The sequence below is a fragment of the Lonchura striata genome, chromosome 36, assembly GCF_046129695.1.
Source record: "Lonchura striata isolate bLonStr1 chromosome 36, bLonStr1.mat, whole genome shotgun sequence".
NCBI classification, from domain to species: domain Eukaryota; kingdom Metazoa; phylum Chordata; class Aves; order Passeriformes; family Estrildidae; genus Lonchura; species Lonchura striata.
Window position 1 is genome coordinate 272793 of NC_134638.1, and position 25014 is coordinate 297806.

General features: G+C 66.3%; 4 protein-coding genes across 6 annotated transcripts; 1 reads left to right on the forward strand and 3 right to left on the reverse strand.

Moving 5' to 3' along the window:
- Positions 1 to 808: 808 nt before the first annotated feature.
- DRAP1 (DR1 associated protein 1) lies at positions 809 to 5708 on the reverse strand. The gene is made up of 7 exons (XM_077789599.1): positions 5589 to 5708; positions 4806 to 4878; positions 4187 to 4280; positions 3400 to 3519; positions 2448 to 2535; positions 1932 to 2011; positions 809 to 1260 (listed from the first exon to the last, which is right to left on the reverse strand). The coding sequence occupies exons 1-7, from the start codon at positions 5628 to 5630 to the stop codon at positions 1134 to 1136; spliced, it is 624 nt and encodes a 207-aa protein (XP_077645725.1). The 5' UTR covers positions 5631 to 5708; the 3' UTR covers positions 809 to 1133.
- Positions 5709 to 6444: 736 nt separating this feature from the next.
- On the reverse strand, positions 6445 to 13145 carry RELA (RELA proto-oncogene, NF-kB subunit). Its single transcript, XM_077789623.1, is given in 12 exon segments — positions 6445 to 6940; positions 6943 to 7048; positions 7126 to 7216; positions 7499 to 7585; positions 8018 to 8098; positions 9064 to 9276; positions 9893 to 9997; positions 10276 to 10404; positions 11134 to 11225; positions 12011 to 12159; positions 12862 to 13010; positions 13117 to 13145. Coding segments are annotated over 11 exon segments (1395 nt in total). The 5' UTR covers positions 12955 to 13010; positions 13117 to 13145; the 3' UTR covers positions 6445 to 6691.
- Positions 13146 to 13942: 797 nt separating this feature from the next.
- KAT5 (lysine acetyltransferase 5) lies at positions 13943 to 23032 on the forward strand. 3 transcript variants are annotated; one of them, XM_077789706.1, is made up of 13 exons: positions 13943 to 13993; positions 14144 to 14210; positions 14739 to 14807; positions 15162 to 15298; positions 17127 to 17207; positions 17708 to 17782; positions 18717 to 18965; positions 19713 to 19802; positions 19878 to 20018; positions 20368 to 20461; positions 20711 to 20870; positions 21376 to 21457; positions 21962 to 23032. In XM_077789706.1, the coding sequence occupies exons 1-13, from the start codon at positions 13985 to 13987 to the stop codon at positions 22094 to 22096; spliced, it is 1389 nt and encodes a 462-aa protein (XP_077645832.1). In that variant the 5' UTR covers positions 13943 to 13984; the 3' UTR covers positions 22097 to 23032. The 3 variants fall into 3 exon arrangements, with proteins under 3 accessions (XP_077645832.1, XP_077645833.1, XP_077645834.1); XM_077789707.1 differs by lacking the exon at positions 21962 to 23032 and adding an exon at positions 21778 to 21884; XM_077789708.1 differs by lacking the exon at positions 13943 to 13993 and having other exon boundaries at positions 14144 to 14205.
- On the reverse strand, positions 23033 to 24568 carry RNASEH2C (ribonuclease H2 subunit C). Its single transcript, XM_077789624.1, has 5 exons — positions 24539 to 24568; positions 24415 to 24493; positions 23752 to 23858; positions 23505 to 23624; positions 23033 to 23174 (listed from the first exon to the last, which is right to left on the reverse strand). Exons 1-5 carry the CDS (start codon positions 24566 to 24568, stop codon positions 23130 to 23132), a joined length of 381 nt encoding a protein of 126 aa, XP_077645750.1. The 3' UTR covers positions 23033 to 23129.
- Positions 24569 to 25014: the final 446 nt, after the last annotated feature.

Sequence of the window (25014 nt, forward strand, 5' to 3'; positions counted from 1 at the left end):
TTTTAGGGTCCTAGAACCTTTAAACCCTTTTTTAGGGTCCTACCCCCCCGGCAGGTCCCTCGAGATCCTACAAGTCCCCTGCAGGTCCCAAACCCCCCCAGACACCCCGAGAATCCCCCCGCCGGTGCCTGCAGCCCCCCAGAATTCCCCGGTAGCCCCCCACCCCACCCCCCACAGCTGCACCTCCCCCATGGGTCCCTAGAGATCCCCCAAAACCCCCCTAGACCCCCAAAACCCCCCGAGACCCCCCAAAACCCCCCAAAACCCCCCGAGACGCCCCAAAATCCCCCACGGACCCCACAGCGCCCCGGGGGCTCCGCCGCCCCCTGGCGGCCGAGAAAGGAAACGCGCATTGGGGGGGGGGGGGGTCCCGGGAATTTGGGGGGTCCTGAAAATTTGGGGAGGGGGTTCAGAGGTTTGAGATGCCAGGATCTTGGGGCGGGGGCGTCCCGGACTTTTGGAGGGGGGTCCCAGGGTTTTTGGGGGGGGGTCCCAAGGTTTTTTTGGGGGGCTCCCAGTGTTTTAAGGGAGGAATTCAGGGTTTGGGGAGAGATCCCAGTGTTTTTGGGGGGGTCCCAGTGTTTTTGGGGGGGTCCCTGGGTTTTTGGAGGGGGGGGGTCCCAAGGTTTATTTGGGGGGGTCCCAGTGTTTTAAGGGAGGAATTCAGGGTTTGGGGGGGGGTCCCAGCGTTTTTGGGAGGTCCCAGTGATTTTAGGGAAGGAATTCAGGGTTGGGGGGAGGGGTCCCAGCGTTTTTTGGGGGGTCCCAGGATTTGGGGTCTCCAGGGTTGTGTTTTTGGGGGGGTCCATATGGAAACAGGAATTTATTGAGCCGATACAAAACCCCCGACTCAGCAAACGCCCCCCAAAGTGCCCCAAAATCAACCCCCGGCCCCCCCACCCCCAAAAAGGGGTCCCAGGTGTGTCCGGGGGGTCCCGGGAGCCCGGGCTGAGCCCCCCCAGAATTCCTGACACCAGTGGGGCAGGGAGGGGTCCCAGTGCTCCCAGTACCCCCCAGCCCCCCCAAACTGGTGCCAGGCCCAGCCCCCAGCAAGGCCCAACTGGGAGGCGCCGCCCGGCCCCGGAATGGGGGAAAACTCTGGAGAAACGGGTAAAAATTGTGGGGGGGGGTCGCTAGGAATCGTAATCTTCATCCTCCTCCTCTTCCTCGCGGGCGCGGGGGGGGCCGGGGGCCGGGGGGAGCCCCCCCGGGAGCCCCCCGGGAGGCTGGGGGGCCCAGGGGGCGAAGGGGACCCCGGGGCTGCGGGAAGAGGCGTCAGTGAAGGGGGAAACCCCCCAAAAAACCCCAAATCCCCCAAATCCCCCCCAGAGACACGGGGGGGGCAGCTCCGATCCACCCAAACCCCCCCAGGGACTCAGGGAGGGGGAACACCCCAAAGCCCCCCAAAAAAACCAAAAACGCCCCCAAAAAACCCCTAGAGACACGGGGGGGGCAACCCCGATCCACCCAACCCCCCCCCAGGGACTCAGGGAGGGGAAACCCCAAAACAACCCCAAAAAAACCCCAAATCCCCCCAAACCCCCCCCCAGAGACACGGGGGGGACACCCCCGATCCACCCAAACCCCCCAGGGACTCAGGGAGGGGGGAACACCCCAAAGCCCCCCAAAAAAACCCAAATCCCCCCAAACCCCCCCCAGAGACACGGGGGGGACACCCCCGATCCACCCAAACCCCGCTCCAGGGACTCAGGGAGGGGGGAACACCCCAAAGCCCCCCAAAAAAACCCAAAAACGCCCCCAAAAAAACCCCCAGAGACACGGGGGGGACACCCCCGATCCACCCAACCCCCCCCAGGACTCAGGGAGGGGGGAACACCCCAAAATCCCCCCAAAACAACCCAAAAACGGCCCAGGTGTTGTCGGGACCACCCCAAAAACGCCCCCGGTGCTCTCTGCCCCCCCAGCCCCACCTGGCGAAGGGGAGCGGGGCCGGGGGGGGCTGAGGGGGGGTCTCCTCGTCCCCGTCGCTGTCGCTGTCCTCAGACTCCTCCTGGGGGGACACGGGGGGACAATGAGGGGACCCCAAACCCACCCCGGGGACCCCAAACCCTCCCCGGGGACCCCAAACCTCCCCACGCCCAGGGACCCCCAAAACCCCTCCCCAGAGGGGTCCCGGAAACCCCAAATCCACCCGGGACCCCCCCAAATCCACCCCCCCAGCAGTGACCCCACAACCAGGAACGGCCAATCCCCTTCAGGGGGGACCCCCAAAATCCCCCAGGGTCCCCCCAAAGGAAACTCAAGGGTCCAGGTGTCCCCAAAACCCCCCAAACCCCCCCCCACCTCCAGCTCTGGGTTCGTTCCCAAATGTCCCTTGGCCCCAGGACCCACCAAAACACCCCCGGGACCCCCAAAATCCACCCGGGACCCCCAAAATCCCCCCGGGACCCCCAAAACCCCTCTGGGACCCCCCAAAACCCCCCCACCTCCTGCTCCGAGTCTGTCCCCGACTGTTTTGGGGTCCCCTTGGCCCCGGGACCCCCGTTCTTGCGGCCACTGCCCGGGCGGCGCCCCCTGAAAGAGACCCCCCCCCTAATTAGAGACCCCCCAAAATTAGAGACCCCTGCCCCCAAAACTGCCCCAAATCCCAGCCTGCACCCCAAAATCCCTCCTAACGCCCCCGTCAGGGACCTCAGGTGTGCCAAGGTGCCCCCAGGTACCCCAGGACCCCCCGCCCCAGGTGTCCAGGGGTGTCCCCAAATATCCCCGGGTGGTCCCCAGCTCTGCCACAAGTGTCCCCAAGGGGTCCAGGGGTGTCCCCAGGTGTCCCCCAGGTATCCAGGGGTGTCCCCAAGATATCCAGGGGTGTCCCCCAGGTGTCCAGGGGTGTCCCCGGGGTGTCCAGGGGTGTCCCCAGGTGTCCCCCAGGTATCCAGGGGTGTCCCCAAGGTGTCCAGGGGTGTCCCCAGGTGTCCCCCAGGTGTCCAGGGGTGTCCCCCAGATATCCAGGGGTGTCCCCCAGGTGTCCAGGGGTGTCCCCGGGGTGTCCCCAGGTGTCCCCCAGGTATCCAGGGGTGTCCCCAAGGTGTCCAGGGGTGTCCCCAGGTGTCCCCCAGGTGTCCAGGGGTGTCCCCCAGATATCCAGGGGTGTCCCCAAGGTGTCCAGGGGTGTCCCCAGGTGTCCGCAGGTGTCCCCCAGGTGTCCACAGGTGTCCCCAAGATATCCAGGGGTGTCCCCAGGTGTCCCCAGGTGTCCCCCAGGTATCCAGGGGTGTCCCCAAGATATCCAGGGGTGTCCCCCAGGTGTCCAGAGGTGTCCCCAGGTGTCCCCGAGGTGTCCAGGGGTGTCCCCAGATATCCCTCAGGTTTCCCAGGGCTGTCCCCCAGGTGTCCCCGGGTGCCCCCCAGGTATCGGGGCGTGTCCCAGGTGTGCCCCACCTGCGGGGTCCCCGCTCGCCGTCGCCGTGGGGGTCGTCGCCGTCCCCCTGCATGTCGGGCACGGCGGCCACCAGGTCCTTGAGGAAGTCGAACTGCTGCTCCAGCTCGATGCACTGCTTCCTGTGGGCGGGGCCTCAGACCACGCCCACCCGCCCGACCACGCCCACCCAACCACGCCCACCACACCTGGGACAGACCACACCCACCTGGCCACGCCCATCACACCTGGGACAGGCCACACCCAGCCCCAAAAGGGGCCTCAGGTGTGTCAGGGACCCTTCCCCACCTCCCAGAGGTGTCCCAGGCAGGTGGGGACAGGTGGGACATTGGGGACAGGTGGGGACAGGTGGGACAGGTGGGGACAGGTGAGCCAGGTGGGGACAGGTGGGAGAGGGGGGACATTGGGGACAGGTGGGACGGGGGGACAGGTGTGACACTGGGCACTCACAGGTGGGACACTGGAGACACTGGGGACAGGTGGGATGGGGGGACAGGTGTGACACTGGGCACTCACAGGTGGGACACTGGGGACATTGGGGACAGGTGGGACGGGGGACAGGTGTGACACTGGGCACTCACAGGTGGGACACTGGAGACACTGGGGACAGGTGGGACGGGGGAACAGGTGGGACAGGTGGGACAGGTGGAGACAGGTGGGACGGGGGGACAGGTGTGACACTGGGCACTCACAGGTGGGACAGGTGTGACACTGGGCACTCACAGGTGGGACACTGGGGACATTGGGGACAGGTGGGACGGGGGAACAGGTGTGGCACTGGGCACTCACAGGTGGGACGTCGTCATGGTCTTGGCGTTGCGGGACTGCGTGACGTGGCACGCCTTGCGCAGCAGCGACTCCAGGAACAGCTCCAGCGCCCGCGCTGCCACGCTAAGGACGGCCAGGTACGCAGGTGGCACCCGCGGGTGCAGGTGAACCCTCCCAGCGCCCCCCAGCACGGGCAGCCTCAGCTGGCACAGGTAGGGGCACCTGGGGGGCCGGGCTGTGCAAGGCGGGGGAGCCCAGGTGAGCAGGGTGGGGTCCCTGAGGTGCCCAGGTGAGCAGGGCGGGGTCCCAGAGGTGCCCAGGTACACAGGGTGGGGTCCCTGAGGTGCCCAGGTGAGCAGGGAGGGGTCCCAGAGGTGCCCAGGTGAGCAGGGAGGGGTCCTGGGGCGGGGCCCAGGTGTTCAGGGCGGGGTCCAAGATGTGCCCAGGTGAGCAGGGAGGGGTCTTGGGGCGGGGCCCAGGTGAGCAGGGCAGGGTCTCAGGGTGCCCAGGTGAGCAGGGCAGGGTCCAAGATGTGCCCAGGTGGGGTCCCAGGGTGCCCAGGTGTGCAGGGCGGGGTCCCAGGGTGCCCAGGTGAGCAGGGCGGGGTCCCAGGGCGGGGCCCAGGTGTGCCAGAGGATACAGATGATGACGGGCACGGCGGCCGCCACCTTCCCGATCTCCTCGTCCGTCTGCATGATCTTCTTGATCCGCGCCTGCCACAGAGCCCCGGCTCACCTGAGCCCCGACCTCACCTGCACAGCCGCCCCTCACCTGAGCCCCCCTCACCTGCACAGCCCCCCCTCACCTGAACCCCCTCACCTGAACAGCCCCGCCCTCACCTGAACCCGCCCTCACCTGAGCCCCCATCACCTGAACAGCCCTCCCTCACCTGAACCCCCTCACCTGCAGGACCCCATCCTCACCTGAACCCCCTCACCTGCACAGCCCCCCTCACCTGCACAGCCCCCCCTCACCTGAACCCCCTCACCTGCACAGCCCCCCCTCACCTGCAGGACCCCATCCTCACCTGAACCCGCCCTCACCTGCACAGCCCCCCCTCACCTGCACAGCCCCCCGTCACCTGAACCCCCTCACCTGCAGGACCCCATCCTCACCTGAACCCCCTCACCTGCAGGACCCCATCCTCACCTGAACCCCCTCACCTGCAGGACCCCATCCTCACCTGAGCCCCACCTACCCCAGGCCCCGCCCACCCCAGGCCCCGCCCCTCACGCGCGGCCCCGCCCGCCCAAGCCCCGCCCCCTCCCCGTTCCCACGGCGCCCCCGTGGCCCCGCCCCCGTTGCCATGGCGCCGAGACCCCGCCCGTTGCCGCGGTAACCCCCGCGCCCCCCCCGCCCCCGTTACCATGGTAACCGCCCCCTCCCCGTTGCCATGGCGCCCCCGTCCCCCCTCAGCCGGTACCGGCGGGAAGCGCGCGTTGTATTTCTTCTTTTTGCTCGGCATGGCCGCCTCGCTGGCCCCGGCGGGATCGCGGAGGCTCCGGCCCGGCCCCGCTGCCGCCGCTCCCGGCCCGGCCCCGGCCCCGGCCCCGGCCCCGCTCGGCTCCGCCGCGGCCTCCCCGCCCCGCCCCTTCCGGGACGAGGCCACGCCCCTTCCCGCAAGAAAAGCGCGCCCCGCCCCGCCGGCGGCCGCGCCAGTTTGGCCACGCCCCCTGGAGGCGAAACCACGCCCCCCCGGATGGGAAACCACGCCCCCAGCCGCCATGACCACGCCCCCAGCTGTCAATCAAACCACGCGGGCCTTGGACCGTTTATTGGGGTGACCCCCGGGGGGGGGAGGGGGGAGGGGCGGGGCTTTCCCCTCCCCCCCAGGCACTTCGATGGGGGCGGGGTTAATGCCGGGGGAGGGGCAAAGGGGGCACCCCCCAAAAAGGCACCCAGTGACCCCGGCAAGAGTGTCCCAGTAGCTCCCAGTGACCCCCAGCCGGCACTTGGCGTCCTCCCAGTAACCGCAGAGATTCCCCAGTGACTCCCAGTTGCGTCCCAGTAACCGCAGAGAACTCCCAGTGACTCCCAGTAAGCCCCAGCACCCCCTAGAAACCTCTCCGTGCCCCCCAGTAACCTCCCAGTCACCCCTAACAGCCTCCCAGTGACTCCCAGTAAGCCCTAAAAGCCTCCCAGTAAACACTAGAAACCTCCCAGTAACTCCCAGTCAGCCCTTGCAACCCTCAGATGCCTCCCAGTAAGCCCTAGAAGCATCCCAGTGCCTCCCAGTAACCCCTAGAAGCCTCCCAGTAACCCCTAGAAGCCTCCCAGTAAACCCTAGAAGCCTCCCAGTAACCCCTGGAAGCCTCTCAGTAACCTCTAGAAGCCTCCCAGTGACTCCCAGTAAGCCCTAGAAGCCTCCCAGTGCCTCCCAGTAAGCCCTAGAAGCCTCCCAGTAAACCCTAGAAGCCTCCCAGTGACCCCCAGTAAGCCCTAGAAGCCTCCCAGTAAGTACAAATAAACGCTGGACCCCTCCCAGTAACACCCAGTAAAGCCTCAAGCCCTCCCAGTGGCTCCCAGTCAGGAGGAGGGGAACTGGCTGAGGAAGGTGCTCAAGTCCAGCTCCCCCAGCGAGGGCAGCGACTCCTCGGGCCCCCCCAGCCCCCCCAGCTCGGGACCCCCGGCCAGCTCGGCCCCCAGCCCCATTTCGGGGGGCGCCCCCGGGGGCTGGCTCTGCACCAGGCGGGCGATGGCCTCGGGGTACGACATCAGCATGGGGGGGCCCCCGAAATCCGGGGGGGGTGGGGGCGGCTCGGGAACCCCCGCCCCGAAATCCGGGGAGGGGTCCCCGAAGCTCGGGGGGGCTCGGGGGGGCCCAGCAGGCGCTGGACCTCGCAGGCGTTGAGGGGGTCCAGGGCGGGGAAGGGGGAGTCCCCCCCCCCAGAAGCGCCCCCAAATCCAGCGGGGGGGCCGTGCCGCCCCCCCCGAGCTGGGGGGACCCCTCCTCAAATTGCAGCTGCAGCAGCGCCTCGGCCAAAGGCTCCGGCTCGGGGGGGGCTGGGCCCCCCAGGAGCCCCCCGGGACCCCCGAAGGAGAAGGAGGGAGCTGGGGGGAGGGGAAGGGGTGAGGGAGGGGCTCGACCCCCCCCAGTTCCCGCCATCTTCCCCCCAAAATTGCCCCCGGCCCCATTCACTCCCCTCCCCCACTTCCCCCTCCCCAATTCCCTCCTTGCCCCCCACCCTCCCCAATTCCCCCCCAATGTTTTCCCCTTTTGCCCCCACCCCAGTTCCTCCCAGTTCCATCCCAGTCCCACCCAATCCCTCCCAGTTCCATCCCAGTCCCTCCCAGTTCCATCCCAGTCCCTCCCAGTGCCCCAGTCCCCCTCACCTGCACTGGGGGGGTTCTGGGGGGCCGGGGGGGGTCTCGAGGGCACCGCCAGGCGCCGGGGGGGCCGCGACTCGCCGGACGCCGGAGCTGGGGGGGGGAAATGGGGGTCCCACTGTCAGGGACCCCCCGCCAGGGACCCCAAATCCCCCCTGGACCCTTCCCCAGGACCCCAAATGATCCCCCCAGGACCCCAAATCCCCCCCAACATCCCCACGGGACCCCCATTTCCCCCTCGAGACCCCCCCAGGACCCCAAAACCTCCTCAGAGACCACCCCCAAGGACCCCAAATCCCCCAGGGTCCCCAAATCCCCCAAGGCCCCCCCAAGATCTCCAGTTCCTCCTCTACACCCCCCCGGAGACCCCAAGCCTCCCCCCAGGGTTCCCCAAATCTCCCCCCAGACTCCCCCAGGGGCCCCAAACCCCCCCAGATTCCCCCCAAGGACCCCCAATTTCCCCTTTAGACCCCCCAGGGACCCCAACAATCCCCCCAAAGCCCCCCGAAGCCCCCCAAGCCCCACCAGGCAGGGGGCTGCGCTGGATGAAGGAGCGGAAGGTTTCCCGCGTCCGCTTGCGCTTCTCCTCGATGCACTGCAGGTCCCCTGCACCAGTGACACCAGTGACACCAGTGACACCAGGGAGCTCCCAGTGAGCTCCCAGTTACACCAGTGACCCCCCAGTGACTTCCTTGTCACCTTCCAGTTAATCCCAGTCACTCAGAGTCACCTCCCAGTGACCCCCAGTCCCCTCCCAGTCACATCAGTGACCTCAGGAGACCCCACAGCGTCCCAGGGTGACAAGAAGGAACCAAAAAGAACCAGAACGGGACCTCGGAGTGACCCAAAAGGGACCCTGGATCACCCCCAGCCCCCCAAAAAGACCCCGCAGCACCCCATAGACCCCCCCCAGGGTCACCCTGTTGGGGCAGGAATAGAAATCAATGGGATTCAGGGATCTGAGAATGCCCCAAAGGGACCCCAGCCCCCCAAAACCACCCCGCAGCCCCCCGAAGCCCACCCTGGTGGGGCAGGCAGTGGAACTCCACCGGGGTGCTGCAGCTCCAGGGATCCGGGAATGTCCCAAAGGGACCCAGGAGTGCCCCAGAGGAACCCTGGATCACCCCCAGCCCCCCAAAACCACCCCGCAGCCCCTCGAAGCCCACCCTGGTGGGGCAGGAACAGGAAATCAATGGGAACTGAAGCTCCAGGGACCCCAGATCACCCCCAGCCCCCCAAAACCACCCCGCAGCCCCCCGAAGCCCACCCTGGTGGGGCAGGAACAGGAAATCAATGGGAACTGAAGCTCCAGGGACCCCAGATCACCCCCAGCCCCCCAAAACCACCCCGCAGCCCCCCGAAGCCCACCCTGGTGGGGGCAGGAACAGGAAATCAATGGGAACTGAAGCTCCAGGGACCCCAGATCACCCCCAGCCCCCCAAAACCACCCCGCAGCCCCCCGAAGCCCACCCTGGTGGGGCAGGAACAGGAAATCAATGGGAACTGAAGCTCCAGGGACCCCAGATCACCCCCAGCCCCCCAAAACCACCCCGCAGCCCCCCGAAGCCCACCCTGGTGGGGCAGGTAGCGGAAGTCGAGCGGCGCGCTGCGCTGCCGGTCCGAGGGCCGCTGCAGCTCCATGCGCACGGTGACGGGCGCGCGCAGCGCGGGGTCCCGGAACGGCGGCGTGCGGAACACGATGGCGACCTGGCGGTGAACGTCGGCCTGCGCGAAGGAGCCCTTGGCCTCCCAGCCCTCGGCCGAGAAACGCACCTCGATGTCCTCTGCGGGCACGGGGACACAGTGGGGACACGCGGGGGACACGGACACGGGGACATGGGCATGGACATGGGGACAGAGACACGGGGACGCTGCAGGGACAGGGACACGGGGACAGGGATGGGGACATGGACACAGGAACATGGGCATGGACATGGACATGGGGATGGGGACATGCTGGGGACACCCCGGGGACACCACAGGGACACGGGGACACGGACATGGGGACAGGGACATGGGGGCAGAGACACAGGGATGGGGACAGGGACACGGACACGGGGACAGGGACAGGGACACGGGGACAGGGACAGGTGACAGCGACAGGAACAAAGCCGGGGGACACAGACACCGATATCGCCCTGTTTGGGACATCCCAGCTTTGGGGTGTCCCAGGTTTTGGGGTGTCCCAGGTTTTGGGGTGTCCGAGGTTTGGGGTGTCCCAGCTTTGGGGTGTCCCGGGTTTGGGGTGTCCCGTTTTTCGGCTGTCCCATTTTTGGGGTGCCCCATTTTTGGGGTGCCCCGTTTCGGGCTGTCCCCGTTTTCAGGGTGCCCCGTTTTCAGGGTGCCCCGTTTTTGGGGTGCCCCGTTTCGGGCTGTCCCCATCCCGGGGTGCCCCCTGACCTTTCTGGACCTTGTCACACAGCAGGAAGATCTCGTCCCCGCCCCGGCAGCTCCCGGAGTTGCGGTTCACGCGGCAGATCCGGAGCTCGGCCGTGCTGGGGGCACCTGGGGACAGCGCGGGGCCGCCGTGGGTCCCGGGCCACCCTCGGGTGTCCCCAGGTGTCCCTTGGGTGTCCCAGGGACGTCCCAGGGATGTCCCACATGGGTCTCAGGGATGTCCCCCAGGTGTCCCCAGTGTCCCCAGCTGTCCCCTGGTGTCCCTCAGCTGTCCCCAATGTCCCCCAGGTGTCCCCAATGTCCCCCCGGTGTCCCAGGTGTCACTCAGGTGTCCCCAGGTGTCCCAGGTGTCCCCAGCTGTCCCCGTGTCCCCGTGTCCCACTCACGGTTGTCGTAGATGGGCTGGGACAGGACGGGGGGGAGGGGCTGCAGCCCCCCCGGGCCCCTCACCCACACCTGGAAGCAGAGCCGGACCGCGGCCAGGTCGTACTCGCCCCCGCGCTGCTCCGCCGGCACTGCCCGGTGCAGACCAGTGAGAACCGGTATAAACCAGTACAGACCAGTATAAACCAGTACAGACCAGTACAGACCAGTGTAAACCAGTATAGACCAGTATATACCAGTACAAACCACTAACATACCCAGGTACCCCCAGTGACACCCCCAGGTCATACTCGCCCCTGCGCTGCTCCCCTGGCACTGCCCAGTACAGACCAGTACAGACCAGTGACGCCCCCAGCACTGTCCTCAGTGACCTCCCAGTAATACCCAATCACTCCCAGTTCCCTCCCAGTAACTCCCAGTCCCTCCCAGTTCCCTCCCAGTCCCTCCCAGTTCCCTCCCAGTTGCTCCCAGTTCCCTCCCAGTCCCTCCCAGTCACTCCCAGTTCCCTCCCAATCGCTCCCAGTTCCCTCCCAGTCCTTCCCAGTTCCCCCCCAGTTCCCTCCCAGTCCCTCCCAGTCCCTCCCAGTCACTCCCAGTTCCCTCCCAATCGCTCCCAGTTCCCTCCCAGTCCTTCCCAGTTCCCTCCCAGTTCCCCCCAGTTCCCTCCCAGTCCCTCCCAGTCCCTCCCAGTTCCCTCCCAGTTCCCCCCAGTTCCCTCCCAGTCCCTCCCAGTTCCCCCCCAGTTCCCTCCCAGTCCCTCCCAGTCCCTCCCAGTTCCCCCCCAGTTCCCTCCCAGTTCCCTCCCAGTTCCCCCCAGTTCCCTCCCAGTCCCTCCCAGTCTCTCCCAGTGCTCCCAGTACCGTTGAAGGGGTTGTTGTTGGTGCGGATCCGCTCGGCCACGGCCGCCTCCAGCTCCCGCTTCTTCACGCACTGGATCCCCAAATTCTGGAAACTGCCCCCAAAACTGGGCTGGCTCAGGGCTCCACCTGGATTTTGGGATCCCCCCGAACATTCCGGGGCAGGGATCCCGAATTTTGGGGGTTCCCAGGACTCTTGGCAGGGTCCCGTATTTTGGGCGTCGCCCCCCGTTTTTGGGTGGTCCCACCCGCCCCGGAGGGAGATCCCCAGTATTTTGGGAGATACCACCTGCTCTTCTGGGGGGGTTCCCAAATCTTGGGTGCTCCCACCGCCCCATGGGGGTGTCTCCCGGTTTTGGGGGTGTCCCTGATTTTGGGGGACATCCCAGTTTTGGGGTGTGCCCCCAGCCTGAGGGATGTCCACAGTTTTTGGGGGATGTCCCCGGTTTTTGGGGGGCTGACCCGGGTTTTGGGGCTGTCCCAGTTTTTGGGGGGGGGGATATCCCGTTTTTTTGGGGGATATCCCAGTTTTTGGGGGATGTCCTGGATTTTGGAGCTGTCCCCGGATTTTGGGGTTCTCCCCGGTTTTTGGGGATGTCCCAGTTTTTGGGGGAGGATATCCCGGATTTCAGAATTGTGCCGGATTTTGGGGTTGTCCCAGATTTCGGGGCTGTCCCAAATTTCAGGGTTGTCCCTGGTTTTAGGGATATCCCAGTTTTTGGCGGGGGATGTCCCAGTTTTTGGGTGATATCCCGATTTCGGGGTCCCGTCCTGGTCTGGGTTCCTGTCCCGGATTTCGGGGCTGTCCCGATTTTGGGGTCCCATCCCGATTTCGGGGCTGTCCCGGTTTTTGGGGGGGACATCCGGGTTGGGGTCCCACCTGTGCACGCTGCGCTCGGGGCTCAGCTCGGCCTCGTAGAAGCCGTCCCGGCAGTCCTTGCCCACCAGCTCGTGGGGGTGCGGGCGGTGCGGGGGGTCCTTGGTCACCAGCGACACCCGCACGCGCCCCGGGCCCCGGTAGTTGTTCACCTGCGGGACCGGTTTGGACTGGTCAGCACTGGTTTGGACTGGTCAGCACTGGTCTGAGCTGGGGGGCTCACGGGGATGCTGCAGTGGGGCTGGGGGAGAGGGTGCTGAGCCCCCCCGGCCAGGGATGGGAGAGCCGGGGAGATCAGGGGGGGTCCCAGGCTGTTACTGGTCCATATTGGGATGTACTGGGACACTCACGCGGATGGTGGGGCGCACTGGGGGGGCTCAGGGGGGCACTGGGTGGTTACTGGTCATTACTGGTTTGTACTGGGACACTCACACGGATGGTGGGGTGCCTCCGGGTGCTCTCGCTGCTGTGCTCCCTGGGGCTGGGGGCACTGGGGGGGCTCTGGGGGGCTCTGGGGGGGCACTGAGGGGTCCCAGGCTGTTACTGGTCCATACTGGTTTGTACTGGGACACTCACGCGGATGGTGGGGTGCGTCCGGGTGCTCTCGCTGCTGTGCTCCCCGGGGCTGGGGGCACTGGGGGGGCTCTGGGGGGCTCTGGGGGGGCACTGAGGGGTCCCAGGCTGTTACTGGTCCATACTGGTTTGTACTGGGACACTCACGCGGATGGTGGGGTGCGTCCGGGTGCTCTCGCTGCTGTGCTCCCTGGGGCTGGGGGCACTGGGGGGGCACTGGGGGGGCACTGAGGGGTCCCAGGCTGTTACTGGTCCATACTGGTTTGTACTGGGACACTCACGCGGATGGTGGGGTGCGTCCGGGTGCTCTCGCTGCTGTGCTCCCCGGGGATGCTCCCGGCCGAGCGCCCCTCGCACTTGTAGCGGAACCTCATCCCGCGCTGCCGCGGCTGCTCCAGGATCTCCACGAACGGCGCCGCCCCCCCCGCCTCTGGGGGGGCACGGGGGTCCCGGGGGGTCCCGTCAGCCCCTCCGCACCCCCCCCCCACCCCCGGGACCCCCGGGGGACCCCCCCCCGCCCACCCGGCCCCACTCACCTGGAGCGCCCCAGTCCTGCAGCAGGAAGGGCAGGAGGTCTGGGGGGGTCACTGGGGGGCAAAGGGGAGGGGGTCGATTTAATGGGGGGGGTCGCATTAATGGGGGGGGTCGCATTAATGGGGGGGTCACATTAATGGGGGGATTCACATTAATGGGGGGTCGCATTAATGGGGGGGTCGCATTAGTGGGGGGGTCGCATTAATGGGGGGGTCACATTAATGGGGGGTCACATTAATGAAGGGGGTCGCATTAATGGGGGGGTGGCATTAATGGGGGGGTCGCATTAATGGGGGGGTCGCATTAATGGGGGGGGTCGCATTAATGGGGGGGTGGCATTAATGGGGGGGTGGCATTAATGGGGGGGGTCGCATTAATGGGGGGGTCACCTAAAGGAGGGGTCACATAAGGGGGTGTCACATTAAGGGGGGTTCGCATTAACGGGAGGGGTCACTTTAACGGGGGCGGGGGTCTTCCCCCAAAACCCCCTCCCCCTTTAAACCCGCCCCCCCCCCCTTAAAGGGCCCGCACCCTCCGCTCACCCCGCGACGTCACTCGGGGCGGAACGGTCCCAAAACCGCCGCGGGGGGGGTCAGCACTCACCGTCCTCCATGGCGGGGGTCGGGGGGTCCCGGGGGTCCCGGGGGGGTCCCGGGGGGGTCCCGGGGGCAGCGGGAAGGGCGGGGGGGGGGCCCCGCTCGCGCCGCCGCTGGCGGAAGCGCCGCGCCCCACGTGACGCGGCTGCCGGGAAAGCCCCGCCCCCTCCCGCGAGCGCTCCCGCCAACCGGGGGGCGGGGCGCAGGCGCGGAGGGGGCGGGGCCGCGTCCCGGAAGCGCGTCGGGCCGGCCGGAAGCGAAGGCCGGGAGGAGAATGGCGGAGGTGGGGAGCGGGCGGGGGGGGGCAGCGCGGAGGGGGCTCGGGGAGCCGCCCGAGGGGCTCCGGGAGCCTCCGGACGGGTTCGGGGACCCCCCGAACCCCCCGCGGGGGTTTTGGGGCCCCGCCGGCCCTGACGAGGCCCCGCCCCCGCAGGGGGAGGTGTCCGAGGGCTGCCGCCTGCCCGTGCTGCGCCGGAACCAGGACAACGAGGATGAGTGGCGTGAGCGGGGCGGGGCTCAGCGCGGGGGCAGCCAATCAGGGCGCGGGGGCGGGGCTAAGGGAAAGGGCGGGAAGCGGCGGGGGCGGGGCCTCCTGAGGGGGCGGGGCCTGGCCCGGGGGGGTCGGGGGTCCTGGGGGGTTTGGGGTTCATGAGGGGGTCCTGGGGGGTTTGGGGTTCATGAGGGGGTCCCGGGGGAATTTGGGATCCCTGAGGGGGTCACTGGGTGGGTTGGGGTCCCTGAGGGGATCCCTGGGTGGGTTTGGGGGTCCCTGGGTGGGTTTGGGGGTCCCTGGGTGGGTTTAGGGTCCCTGAGGGGGTCCCTGGGGGGTTTGGGGGTCCCAGGAGGGTTTGGCAGTCCTAAGTGGGTTTGGGGGTCCCTGGGTGGGTCTGGGGGTCCCTGAAGGGATCCCTGGGTGGGTTTGGAGTGCCTGGGTGGATGTTGGGGGTCCCAGGGGGGTTTGGGGGTCCCAGGGGGGTTTGGGGGTCCCAGGAGGGGCTGTGTGGTGACCCCCACCCCCCCGGTTTCAGCGCTGGCCGAGATCCTGAGCGTGAAGGACATCAGCGGCAGGAAACTCTTCTACGTGCACTACATCGACTGTGAGCGCGACACGGACACGGGACACGGGGACAGGGACACGGGGGGACACGGGGACGGGGACACAGACACGGGACAGGGACACAGACACGGGGACACGGGGGGACACGGGGACAGGGACACAGGGACATGGGGGACACTGGGATGGACACTGGGGTGGCACTGGGATGGACACTGGGATGGGCACTGGGGTGGTCACTGGGGTGGCATTGGGGTGGACACTGGGATGGACACTGGGGTGGCATTCTGGTGGACACTGGGGTGGCATTGGGGTGGACGCTGGGCTGGCAATGGGCTGGCACTGGCCTGGCACTGCCACCCCCCGTGCCAGCCCGCCATGTCCCCGCTGTCCCCAGTTAACAAGCGCCTGGACGAGTGGGTGACCCACGACCGGCTGGACCTCAAGAGGGTCCAGGTGCCCCGCAAGGAGGCCAAGACGCCCACCAAGAACGGCCTGCCCGGCTCCCGGCCCGGCTCCCCCGACAGGGACCCGGTGAGCCCCGGGACACGGGGACACGGGGGGACCTGGGGGGACACCTGGAGGGGACACAGAGACCTGGTGATGGATACGGGGACATGGGGGGACACTGGGGACACTTGGTGACACGGGGAGGGGATGGGGGGAAACGGGGGATGAGGAACAGCGGGAGGTCGGGTGACATTGAGGGGACACCGGACGGACAGAGGGGTCTGGGGACAGGGGACACGGAAGGGACAGGGCTGAGGAGGGGGTGGGACAGGGACAGAGTTTGGGGACACGGGCGAGGGACACCAAGGGACAGGGCAAGGACAGGGGCCAGCCTCGGGGACCGAGCACTGAGGGGACACACGGGGGGGACACGGGACAGGGGACACGTGGAGCCGCTGGGGACAGACCTGGAGTCCCCAAACCCCCTGGTGACGGGGACACTCGCCCCCCACAGCAGGGACGTCCCCTGGGGGGTGGTGACATCCCCAGGACACACCCAGGGGCCACCCCGGACCCTTGGGGACATCCCCAGCCCCTTTAGGGGACCCTGGGGACATTTCTGACCCCTTTAAGGGACCTTGGGGACACCCTCGACCCCTTGGGGACACCTGCAGCTCCTGTAGGGGACCTTGGGGACATCCCCAGGCACTCTCTGGGGACCTTGGGGACATCTCTGACCCCTTGGGGCCACCCCTGACCCCTCTAAGGGGACCCTGGGGCCACCCCTGACCCCTTGGGGACACCCCTGACCCCTTGGGGACACCCTTGACCCCTCTAAGGGGACCCTGGGGACACCCCTGACCCCTTGGGGACACCCCTGACCCCTTGGGGACACCCTTGACCCCTCTAAGGGGACCCTGGGGACACCCCTGACCCCTTGGGGACACCCCTGACCCCTCTAAGGGGACCTTGGGGCCACCCCCGACCCCTGGATGCCACCCTGTCCCCCTTCAGGAGCCCTTGGGGCCACCAAGGGCCGTCCCCGGGAGGGGTCCCGGGGTGGCGGGAGGGTCCCCGAGCCGCGGTGGCTCCGTCCCCTGCGCGTGCCCCTAAACCCTCCTCTTCCTCCCGGCGCAGAGGAAGAGCCTGGAGCTGGCGCTGCCGGTGGCCCCCGCCAGCGGGAAGAGTTTGCCGGGGCCACCGGGGCCAGCGGCGGGGCCACCGGGGCCAGCGGGGCCAGCGGGGCCAGCGGGGCCAGCGGGGCCGGGGCCCATCACGCTCCGCTTGCACCTGCCCAAGGAGAGCGAGGCCGAGCCCCCCCAGCGCCCCACGGTAACCCCCGATGGCCCCGGCGGCCCCAGGGTCCCCAAATGTCCCCAAACGGCCCCAGGGTCCCCAAATGTCACCAGGGTCACCAAATGTCACCAGGGTCACCAAATGTCACCAGGGTCCCCAAATGTCCCCAAACGGCCCCAGGGTCCCCAAATGTCACCAGGGTCCCCAAATGTCACCCAGGTCCCCGAACGTCCCCAGGATCCCCAATGGCCCCAAATTTCACCAAATGTCCTCAATGGCCCCAAATGTCCCCAAATATCCCAAATGTCCCCAAATGTCCCCAGGGTCCCCAGCTGGCACCAAAAGTGGCCCCGGAGGTGGTCCCTGGCAGGTCCCGGTTTTGTCACCCTGTCCCTGTCCCCGGGGTGTCCCCTGAGCCTCCCCTTCCTCGGGCCTACTGGGATGGACTGGGGGGGACTGGGATGGACTGGGATGTTCTGGGGGGGGACTGGGATGAACTGGGGGGGACTGGGATGGACTGGGGGGGACAGGGATGAACTGGGAGGGACTGGGATGGACTGGGGGGGTCTGGGGGGACTGGGAGGGTCCGGTTTGAACTGGTTTGAACTGGTCCCAGAAGCGCAAGGTCGAGGTGGTGTCACCGGCCACGCCCGTCCCCGCCCCCACCGAGACCTCGCAGGCGTCCGTGTTCCCCCAGGTGAGCCCAGCAACACCAGTATGGACCAGTATGGCCCAGTATAGACCAGTAACACCAGTATGGACCAGTATGGACCAGTAACACCAGTATGGACTAGTATGGCCCAGTATCAACACCAGTATGGCCCAGTATATGACACCAGTGTGGGCCAGTAACACCAGTATGGGCCAGTAACAATACCAGTAACACCAGTCTGGGTGGGTTTGGGGTGTCTGCGTTGGTTTTGGGGGAGATTTTGGGGGGCTTTGGGCTGATTTTTGGGGTTTTGAGGTGGTTTCGGGCAGTTCTGGGGTGGATTTGGGGATTTTGGGTGAATTTGGGGATTTTGGGTGGTTTCGGGCAGTTTTGGGGTGGTTTTGGGCAGTTTTGGGGTGGATTTGGGGATTTTGGGTGATTTGGGGCAGTTTTGGGTGGTTTTGGGCAATTCTGGGGTGAATTTGTGGGATTTTGGGGTGGTTTTGGGGATTTTGGGGGGCAGACACTGACCCCCTCTCCCCCAGAACGGCTCCGCGCGCCGGGCAGTGGCGGCTCAGCCGGGCCGCAAGAGGAAGTCGGCCTGCCTGGGGACGGACGAGGTGGGGACACCGGGGGGACACCGGGGGGACATTGGAGACACCGGGGACACCGGGGGGGAGGGGCTGCCCTGCCCTGGGGGGGAGGGGAGGAGGGAAACGGGCTCTGGGGCTGGGGAAACTGAGGCACGGGAGGGGAAAATGGCCTGGAAATGAGGAAACGTCAGCTGGAAGTGGGGAAACTGAGGCAGGGATGGGGGGTGGCCTAAAAACGGGGAAACTGAGGCACGAATGGGGATGGGGGGTGGCCTAAAAACGGGGAAACTGAGGCAGGGATGAGGAAAAGTAACCTAAAAATGGGGAAACTGAGGCAGAGTTGGGGAAAAGCAACCTAGGAATGGGGAAATTGAGGCAAAGTTGGAGAAGAGCAATCTAAAAACAGGGAAACTGAGGCAGGAAAGACACAAACCAGCTGGAAATAGGGAAACTGAGGCAGGGAAGACACAAACCAGCCAGAATGGGGAAACTGAGGCAGGGAAGCCACAATCCAGCCGGAATTGGGAAACTGAGGCAGGGAAGGCACAATCCAGCCGGAATGGGGAAACTGAGGCAGGGAAGGCACAGACCAGCCGGAATGGGGAAACTGAGGCAGGAGAAACACAAACTGAGGCAGGAAATGGACAAACCAGCAGGAAATGGGGAAACTGAGGCAGGAAAGGCACAAACTGAGGCAGGGAAGACACGATCCAGCCGGAATTGGGAAACTGAGGCAGGGAAGGCACAGAGCAGCCGGAATGGGGAAACTGAGGCAGGAAAGCCACAATCCAGCTGGAAATGGGGAAACTGAGGCAGGGAAGGCACAAACTGAGGCAGGGAAGGCACAGAGCAGCCGGAATGGGGAAACTGAGGCAGGGAAGGCACAGAGCAGCCGGAACGGGGAGCGCCAGGAGGCGGGCGGGGAGCCCCCCGGGCCCTGAGCGCGCTGCCCCCCGCCCAGGACTCGCAGGACTCGTCGGACGGGGCCCCGTCGGCGCCGCGCATGACCGGGAGCCTGGTGTCGGACCGCAGCCACGACGACATCGTGACGCGCATGAAGAACATCGAGTGCATCGAGCTGGGCCGGCACCGCCTCAAGCCCTGGTACTTCTCGCCGTACCCGCAGGAGCTGACGGGGCTGCCCGTGCTCTACCTGTGCGAGTTCTGCCTCAAGTACGGGCACAGCCTGCGCTGCCTGCAGCGCCACCTGGTACGGCCGGGTGGGGGGGATTTTGGGGGGTTTGGGGGAGTTTTAGGGGGGATTTGGGGGAGTTTTAGGAGGTTTGGGGGGTGTTTAGGGGAGTTTTAGGGGGTTTGAGTGGGTTGGGAGAGTTTTAGGGGTGTTTGGGGGAGTTTTAGGAGGGATTGGGGGGATTTTGGGGGGGATTTTGGGGTGTTTCGGGGAGTTTCAGGGGGGATTTAGGGGGATTTGCGGGAGTATTGGGGCGATTCAGAAGAGTTTTACAGGGTTTCTGGGAGTTCTAGGGGGGTTTGGGGGAGCATTAGGTGGGTTTGGTGGGTTTTAGGGGGATTTGGGGGAGTTTTAGGGGGGTTTGGGGAAGTTTTAGGAGGGTTTTAGGGGGATTTGGGGAAGTATTAGGGGGATTTGGGGGAGTTTTAGGAGGTTTGGGGGGTGTTTGGGGGAGTTTTAGGGGGATTTGGGGAAGTATTAGGGGGGTTTAGGGGAGTTTTAGGGGGTTTGAGGGGGATTTGGGAGAGTTTTAGGGGGGTGTAAGGGGGATTTGGGGGAGTTTTAGGAGACTTTTGAGGGATTTGGGGATTTGGATACCCCCTTACCCCAAACTTCCTCCCCCTAAATTTTTCCCTTTTTCTCCCCTCTTCCCTCCTCGTTTTCCTCCTGATCTTCCCCTTCCACCCTCAAACTTTCTCAAACCCCCCAAAACCCCATCAAACTCCCCCAAAACCCCCTCAAACCACCCCAAAATCCCCTCCCCAGACCAAGTGTGACCTGCGGCACCCCCCTGGCAATGAGATTTACCGCAAGGGCACCATCTCCTTCTTCGAGATCGACGGCCGCAAGAACAAGGTGAGGGGCTCGGGGGGTCCCGGGGGGGTCCCTTGGGGGTCTCCCCCACCTGACCCCCCCGGGACCCCTCCCCAGAGCTATTCCCAGAACCTCTGCCTGCTGGCCAAGTGCTTCCTGGACCACAAAACCCTTTACTACGACACCGACCCCTTCCTCTTCTACGTCATGACCGAGTACGACTGCAAAGGCTTCCACATCGTGGGCTACTTCTCCAAGGTGGGGGGCCCGGGGGGGATTTGGGGGGGTCCAGGGGGCATTTGGGGGGTCTAGAGGGGATTTTGGGGGGATTTATGGGGTTCTGGGAGGATTTGGGGGGATTTAGGGGGGTTTGAGAGGGAACTGGGGAGTCTGGGAGGGATTTGGGAGGAATTTGAGGGGGTGTGGGGGAGATTTGGGGGGTCTTGGTGGTCTAGGGGAGATTTGGGGGGTCTGGGGGGATTCAGGGGGGTTTTGGGGCGGTCCCAGGGGTTTTTGGGGAGGTCCCAGGGTGTTTTTCGGGAGGTCCCAGGGGGGTTTTGGGGCGGTCCCAGGGTGTTTTTGGGATCTGATCCCGGGTTCCCTGCAGGAGAAGGAGTCGACTGAGGATTACAACGTGGCCTGCATCCTCACCCTGCCCCCGTACCAGCGCCGCGGCTACGGCAAGCTGCTCATCGAGTTCAGTCAGTGCCAAATCCACCCAGACCCACCCAAACCTACCCCAAACCCACCCAATCCCCCCCAAACACACCCAAACTCACCCCAAATCCACCCAAACCCACCCAAACTCACCCCAATGCCCCCTGTCCCCCCCCATCCCCCCTGTCCCCCCCTGTCCCCCTGTCCCCTGTCCCCCCCTGTCCCCTGTGTCCCCGTGTCCCCCTGTCCCCCGTCCCCGTCCCGTCGCCCTCAGCTCGCGCTGCTCCGTGCAGGTTACGAGCTCTCCAAGGTGGAGGGCAAGACGGGCACCCCCGAGAAGCCGCTCTCGGACCTGGGGCTGCTCTCCTACCGCAGTTACTGGTCCCAGACCATCCTGGAGATCCTCATGGGGCTCAAGGCCGAGGCGGGCGAGCGGCCCCAGATCACCATCAAGTGAGACACGCCCCCTTCCCGGGACCACGCCCCCTTTGTGAGACCACACCCCTTTGTAAAACCTTGCCCCTCTGTGAAGCCACGCCCCTTTTCCTGAGGCTCCACCCACCACAGGGATACCAAATATGGGCGGCTCGCGCAGGCCACGCCCACTTGCAGAAGACACGCCCCCTGGGCCACACCCTTATCAGGATCCACCCCCTAAAGCCCCGCCCACCGCTAAGTCCCGCCCACACCGGAGGGCATGGTAGAGCAGGCCACGCCCACCCCCAAGCCACGCCCCCGAGGCTCCGCCCCAGCTGCCAATCAATGCTCAGCATTGATGGACAGCTGCTCCAGGCCACGCCCACAAGGCCACGCCCACCCACTGCAGGCTCCGCCCCTTCACTTCCCAACCTCGGGGGGGTTCTGTGGGGTTCCAGGGATTTTTGGGGGATTCTGGGGGATTTTGGGGGGTGCCGGGGGGGTCAGGGCGTGCAGCCCCCCCTCACTGCCCCTCCCGCAGCGAGATCAGCGAGATCACGAGCATCAAGAAGGAGGACGTGATCTCCACGCTGCAGTACCTGAACCTCATCAACTACTACAAGGTGGGGCTGGCACACCTGGGGGGGCGGGGCCTCGCACACCTGACACACCTGGGTGGGGTCTGACACACCGGGGGGTCCTGACACACCTGGAGGAGGTCCTGACACGCGTGTACGGGGCCAGTACACCCTGACACACCTGTACCTGTGCACACCTGACACACCCGTCCCTGCAGGGCCAGTACACCCTGACACACCTGTATGAATCTGTACACCTGACACACCTGTGCACACCTGTACAGACTCAGTACACCCTGATACACCTGTGCACACCTGACACACGTGTGCACACCTGACACACGTGTTCCCGTCCCTGCGTGCAGGGCCAGTACATCCTGACACACCTGACACACGTGTGCACACCTCACACACGTGTTCCCACCTGACACACGTGTTGCCACCCGTCCCCGCGAGCAGGGCCAGTACATCCTGACACACGTGACACACGTGTGCACACCTGACACACGTGTGCACACCTGACACACGTGTTCCCGTCCCCGCGTGCAGGGCCAGTACATCCTGACGCTGTCTGAGGACATCGTGGAGGGCCACGAGCGCGCCATGCTGAAGCGGCTGCTGCGCATCGACGCCAAGTGCCTGCACTTCACCCCCAAGGACTGGAGCAAGCGCGGCAAGTGGTGAGGCCACGGACACGCCACGGACACGGCGTGGACATGGACACGGACACGGCGTGGACATGGACACGGACACGCCACGGACACAGCGTGGACATGGACACGGACATGCCACGGACACAGCAGGGACACGGACACTGGGACACAGCACAGACATGGACACCAGGACAGGGACATGGACACGCCACCACGGACACGGACATGGACAGCGGGACACAGCACAGACATGCCACAGACACCAGGACAGAGACATGGACACGGACACGGCATGGACACGGACACGGCATGGACATGGACATGGCACGGACATGGACATGTACACGGACATAGCACGGACACGGGCATGGTACGGACACAGCACGGACATGGACACGGCACGGACATGGCATAGACACCAGGACAGGGACACGGACATGGACACGGATACGGCATGGACACAGGGACACGGACATGGACACGGGACATGGACATGGACACGAGGACATGGACACGGACACCGGGACATGGACAGACACGAGGACAGGGACACGGACACGGACATGGACACGGACAGGGCACAGACACTGCGACACAGACATGGACACGGGACATGCACATGGACACGAGGACAGGGACACGGACACCTGGACACGCCCTGGATATGCCCATGGAAACGCCCACCTGAACACACCCATGGACACAGAAACGCCCACCCGGCCCCGCCCCCGGCGCTGCTCATTAATCACACCTGGCCCCGCCCACACCTGGCGCTGCAATTCCTTTATTGGCCGAGAAAGGGGCGGGGCTCTGCTGGGCCACACCCACGGGGGCGTGACTCGGAGGCTCCGCCCACTGTGGGCGTGGCTGCGTGTGTGGGCGGGGCCTCCTCTGGACAGTGATTGGTGTGTTGGGTTTTTTTTAAATAAAGTGGGCGGGGCTTCCACAGGCTCCACTCACACTGGGAGGGGCTGCAGGCACTTTTATTTAAATGAGCTCCGCCCAGTGGGTGTGGCTGGAAATGCTAATGAGGTGGGTGTGGCTCCGGTTGTGGGCGTGGCCTGTCACGGCTCTGCCTCCTCGTCGCTGTCACTCACGGGGGCGTGGAGCTGGGGGAGGGGCAGGGTGAGGGGAGCTGGGGGAGCCCCAAATGAGACCCCAGACCCCAAATGTGACCCCAAAACCCCCCAAATATGCCCCCAGCCCCCAAATGTGACCCCAAAACCCCCCAAATGTGCCCCCCAGATCCCCCAAATGTGCCCCCAGAGCCCAAATGAGACCCCAGCCCCCCAAATATGCCCCCAGATCCCCCAAATGTGCCCCCAGACCCCCTAAATGTGCACCCAGACCCCCCAGATATGCCCCCAGCCCCCCAGATATGCCCCCAGCCCCCCCAGATGTGCCCCCAGCCCCCCAAAATTGCCCCCAGCCCCACTCACGGCCCGGGCGAGGGGCGCCCACTGCAGGGCCCGGGCCAGGCCCCGGTCGGGGGCGGGGGCGGCGTCGCCCCCCCAGTCCGTGATGGCGCCGAAGGCCCCGGCCGGGGTCACCCAGCCGGCCTGGGCAGAGGGCAAAGGTCAAAGGTCAGGGGCAGAGGGAAAAGGTCAGGGGGGCCGGGACCCCCCGGGGATGGGGAAAGGGGGGGCTGAGCCCCGGGGGGGGGTTGGGGGGGGGTCTCTGCCTCACCTGGGGGTCCCCGGGCTCCCCCCCCCGCAGCACGACCCCCGAGTAGCCGGGGGGCAGCAGCAGCTCCCGGCCCCCCAAGCGGCGCCCCCGGAACGAGGCCCAGAGCTCTGGGGGGAGAGTGAGATGGGGGACCCCAAAACCCGCTCGGGACCCCCAAAACCCGCCCGGGAGTCCCAAAACCTCAACCCGGGACCCCCAAAACCCACCCAGGACACTCAAAACCGGCCCAGGACACCCAAAACCTCATCCCGGGACGCCCCAACCTCCCCGGGACCCCCAAAACCCGCCCGGGACCCCCAAAACCGGCCCTGGACCAGCAAAACCTCATCTCGGGACCCCCAAAACCCGCCCGGGAGCCCCAAAACCTCATCCCGGGACCCCCAAAACCCGCCCGGGAGCCCCAAAACCTCATCCCGGGACCCCCAGAACCCGCCCGGGACCCCCAAAACCCCCCCGGGACCCCCAGAACCTCCTGGGCATCCCTAAACCGCCACGCGACCCCCAAAGCCAGCCGGGACCCCCAGACTTTCCCGAGATCCCCGACCCCCCCGAGCCCCCAGACCCCCCGTCCGCCCCCCGGACTCGGCGGGATCTCCCCTCAGGACCCCCCAGATCCCCCCAGGGCTCCCCCCAGGGCTCCCCCCGGGCCGCCCCGGGCCGCACCGCCGCCGGGGCCGGGCCGGGCCCGCAGGAACGCGGCCACGGGCGCGGGCCCGTCGTGCCGGACGCGGCAGGGCAGGAGCTGCACCGGGAGCGGCTCCGGGGCGGCGCCGGGCGGGACCCGGACCCGGACCCGGTCCCAGCCCCGCGCCGCCATCGCTGATCGGCTCGGGGAGGGCGGAAGTGACGTCACCGCGCGCCGGAAGCGGCGCGGAGGCGCCCAGGAACGGAGCCAAGATGGCGGCGCCCAGTTTGGAACAAAGATGGCGGCGCCCAGTTTGGAACAAAGATGGCGGCGCCGTACGGAAAGGGCGGGGAATGATGGGAGATGTAGTTCGGGGCCGGGGGCCGTTCTGAGCACCCCCCCCAGCGTCTGTTGGGACCCCCCCCCAAACCTTCAGGGACACCCCCAGCCCTATGGGGACCCCTAGCCTCCAGAGCCCCCCCCGAGCCCCCCCCGGAGCCCCCAGCCCCACAGGGCCCCCCCCGAGCCCCCCCCGTAGCCCCCAGCCCCACAGGGAACCCCCCCACCCCTAGAAGCAGACACGGATTTTGCAATTTCCAGTTTGTTTTTTTTTTTTGGGGGGGGGGCCATGTCCCGCC

Coding starts and splice junctions, on each gene's coding strand:
- DRAP1 (XM_077789599.1), bottom strand. CDS start 5,630: ATGCCGAGCAAAAAGAAGAAATACAACGCGCGCTTCCCGCCG. Junction 3,520..4,186: donor ACCATGACGACGTCCCACCT/GTGAGTGCCCAG, acceptor CCCCGCCCACAG/GAAGCAGTGCATCGAGCTGG. Junction 2,012..2,447: donor GGACAGACTCGGAGCAGGAG/GTGGGGGGGTTT, acceptor GTGTCCCCCCAG/GAGGAGTCTGAGGACAGCGA.
- KAT5 (XM_077789706.1), top strand. Junction 18,966..19,712: donor GCTGCCTGCAGCGCCACCTG/GTACGGCCGGGT, acceptor TCCCCTCCCCAG/ACCAAGTGTGACCTGCGGCA. Junction 20,462..20,710: donor CAAGCTGCTCATCGAGTTCA/GTCAGTGCCAAA, acceptor TGCTCCGTGCAG/GTTACGAGCTCTCCAAGGTG.
- RNASEH2C (XM_077789624.1), bottom strand. CDS start 24,568: ATGGCGGCGCGGGGCTGGGACCGGGTCCGG. Junction 24,494..24,538: donor GGGGCTGGGACCGGGTCCGG/GTCCGGGTCCCG, acceptor CTCCCGGTGCAG/CTCCTGCCCTGCCGCGTCCG. Junction 23,625..23,751: donor GGGAGCCCGGGGACCCCCAG/GTGAGGCAGAGA, acceptor CCCTCTGCCCAG/GCCGGCTGGGTGACCCCGGC.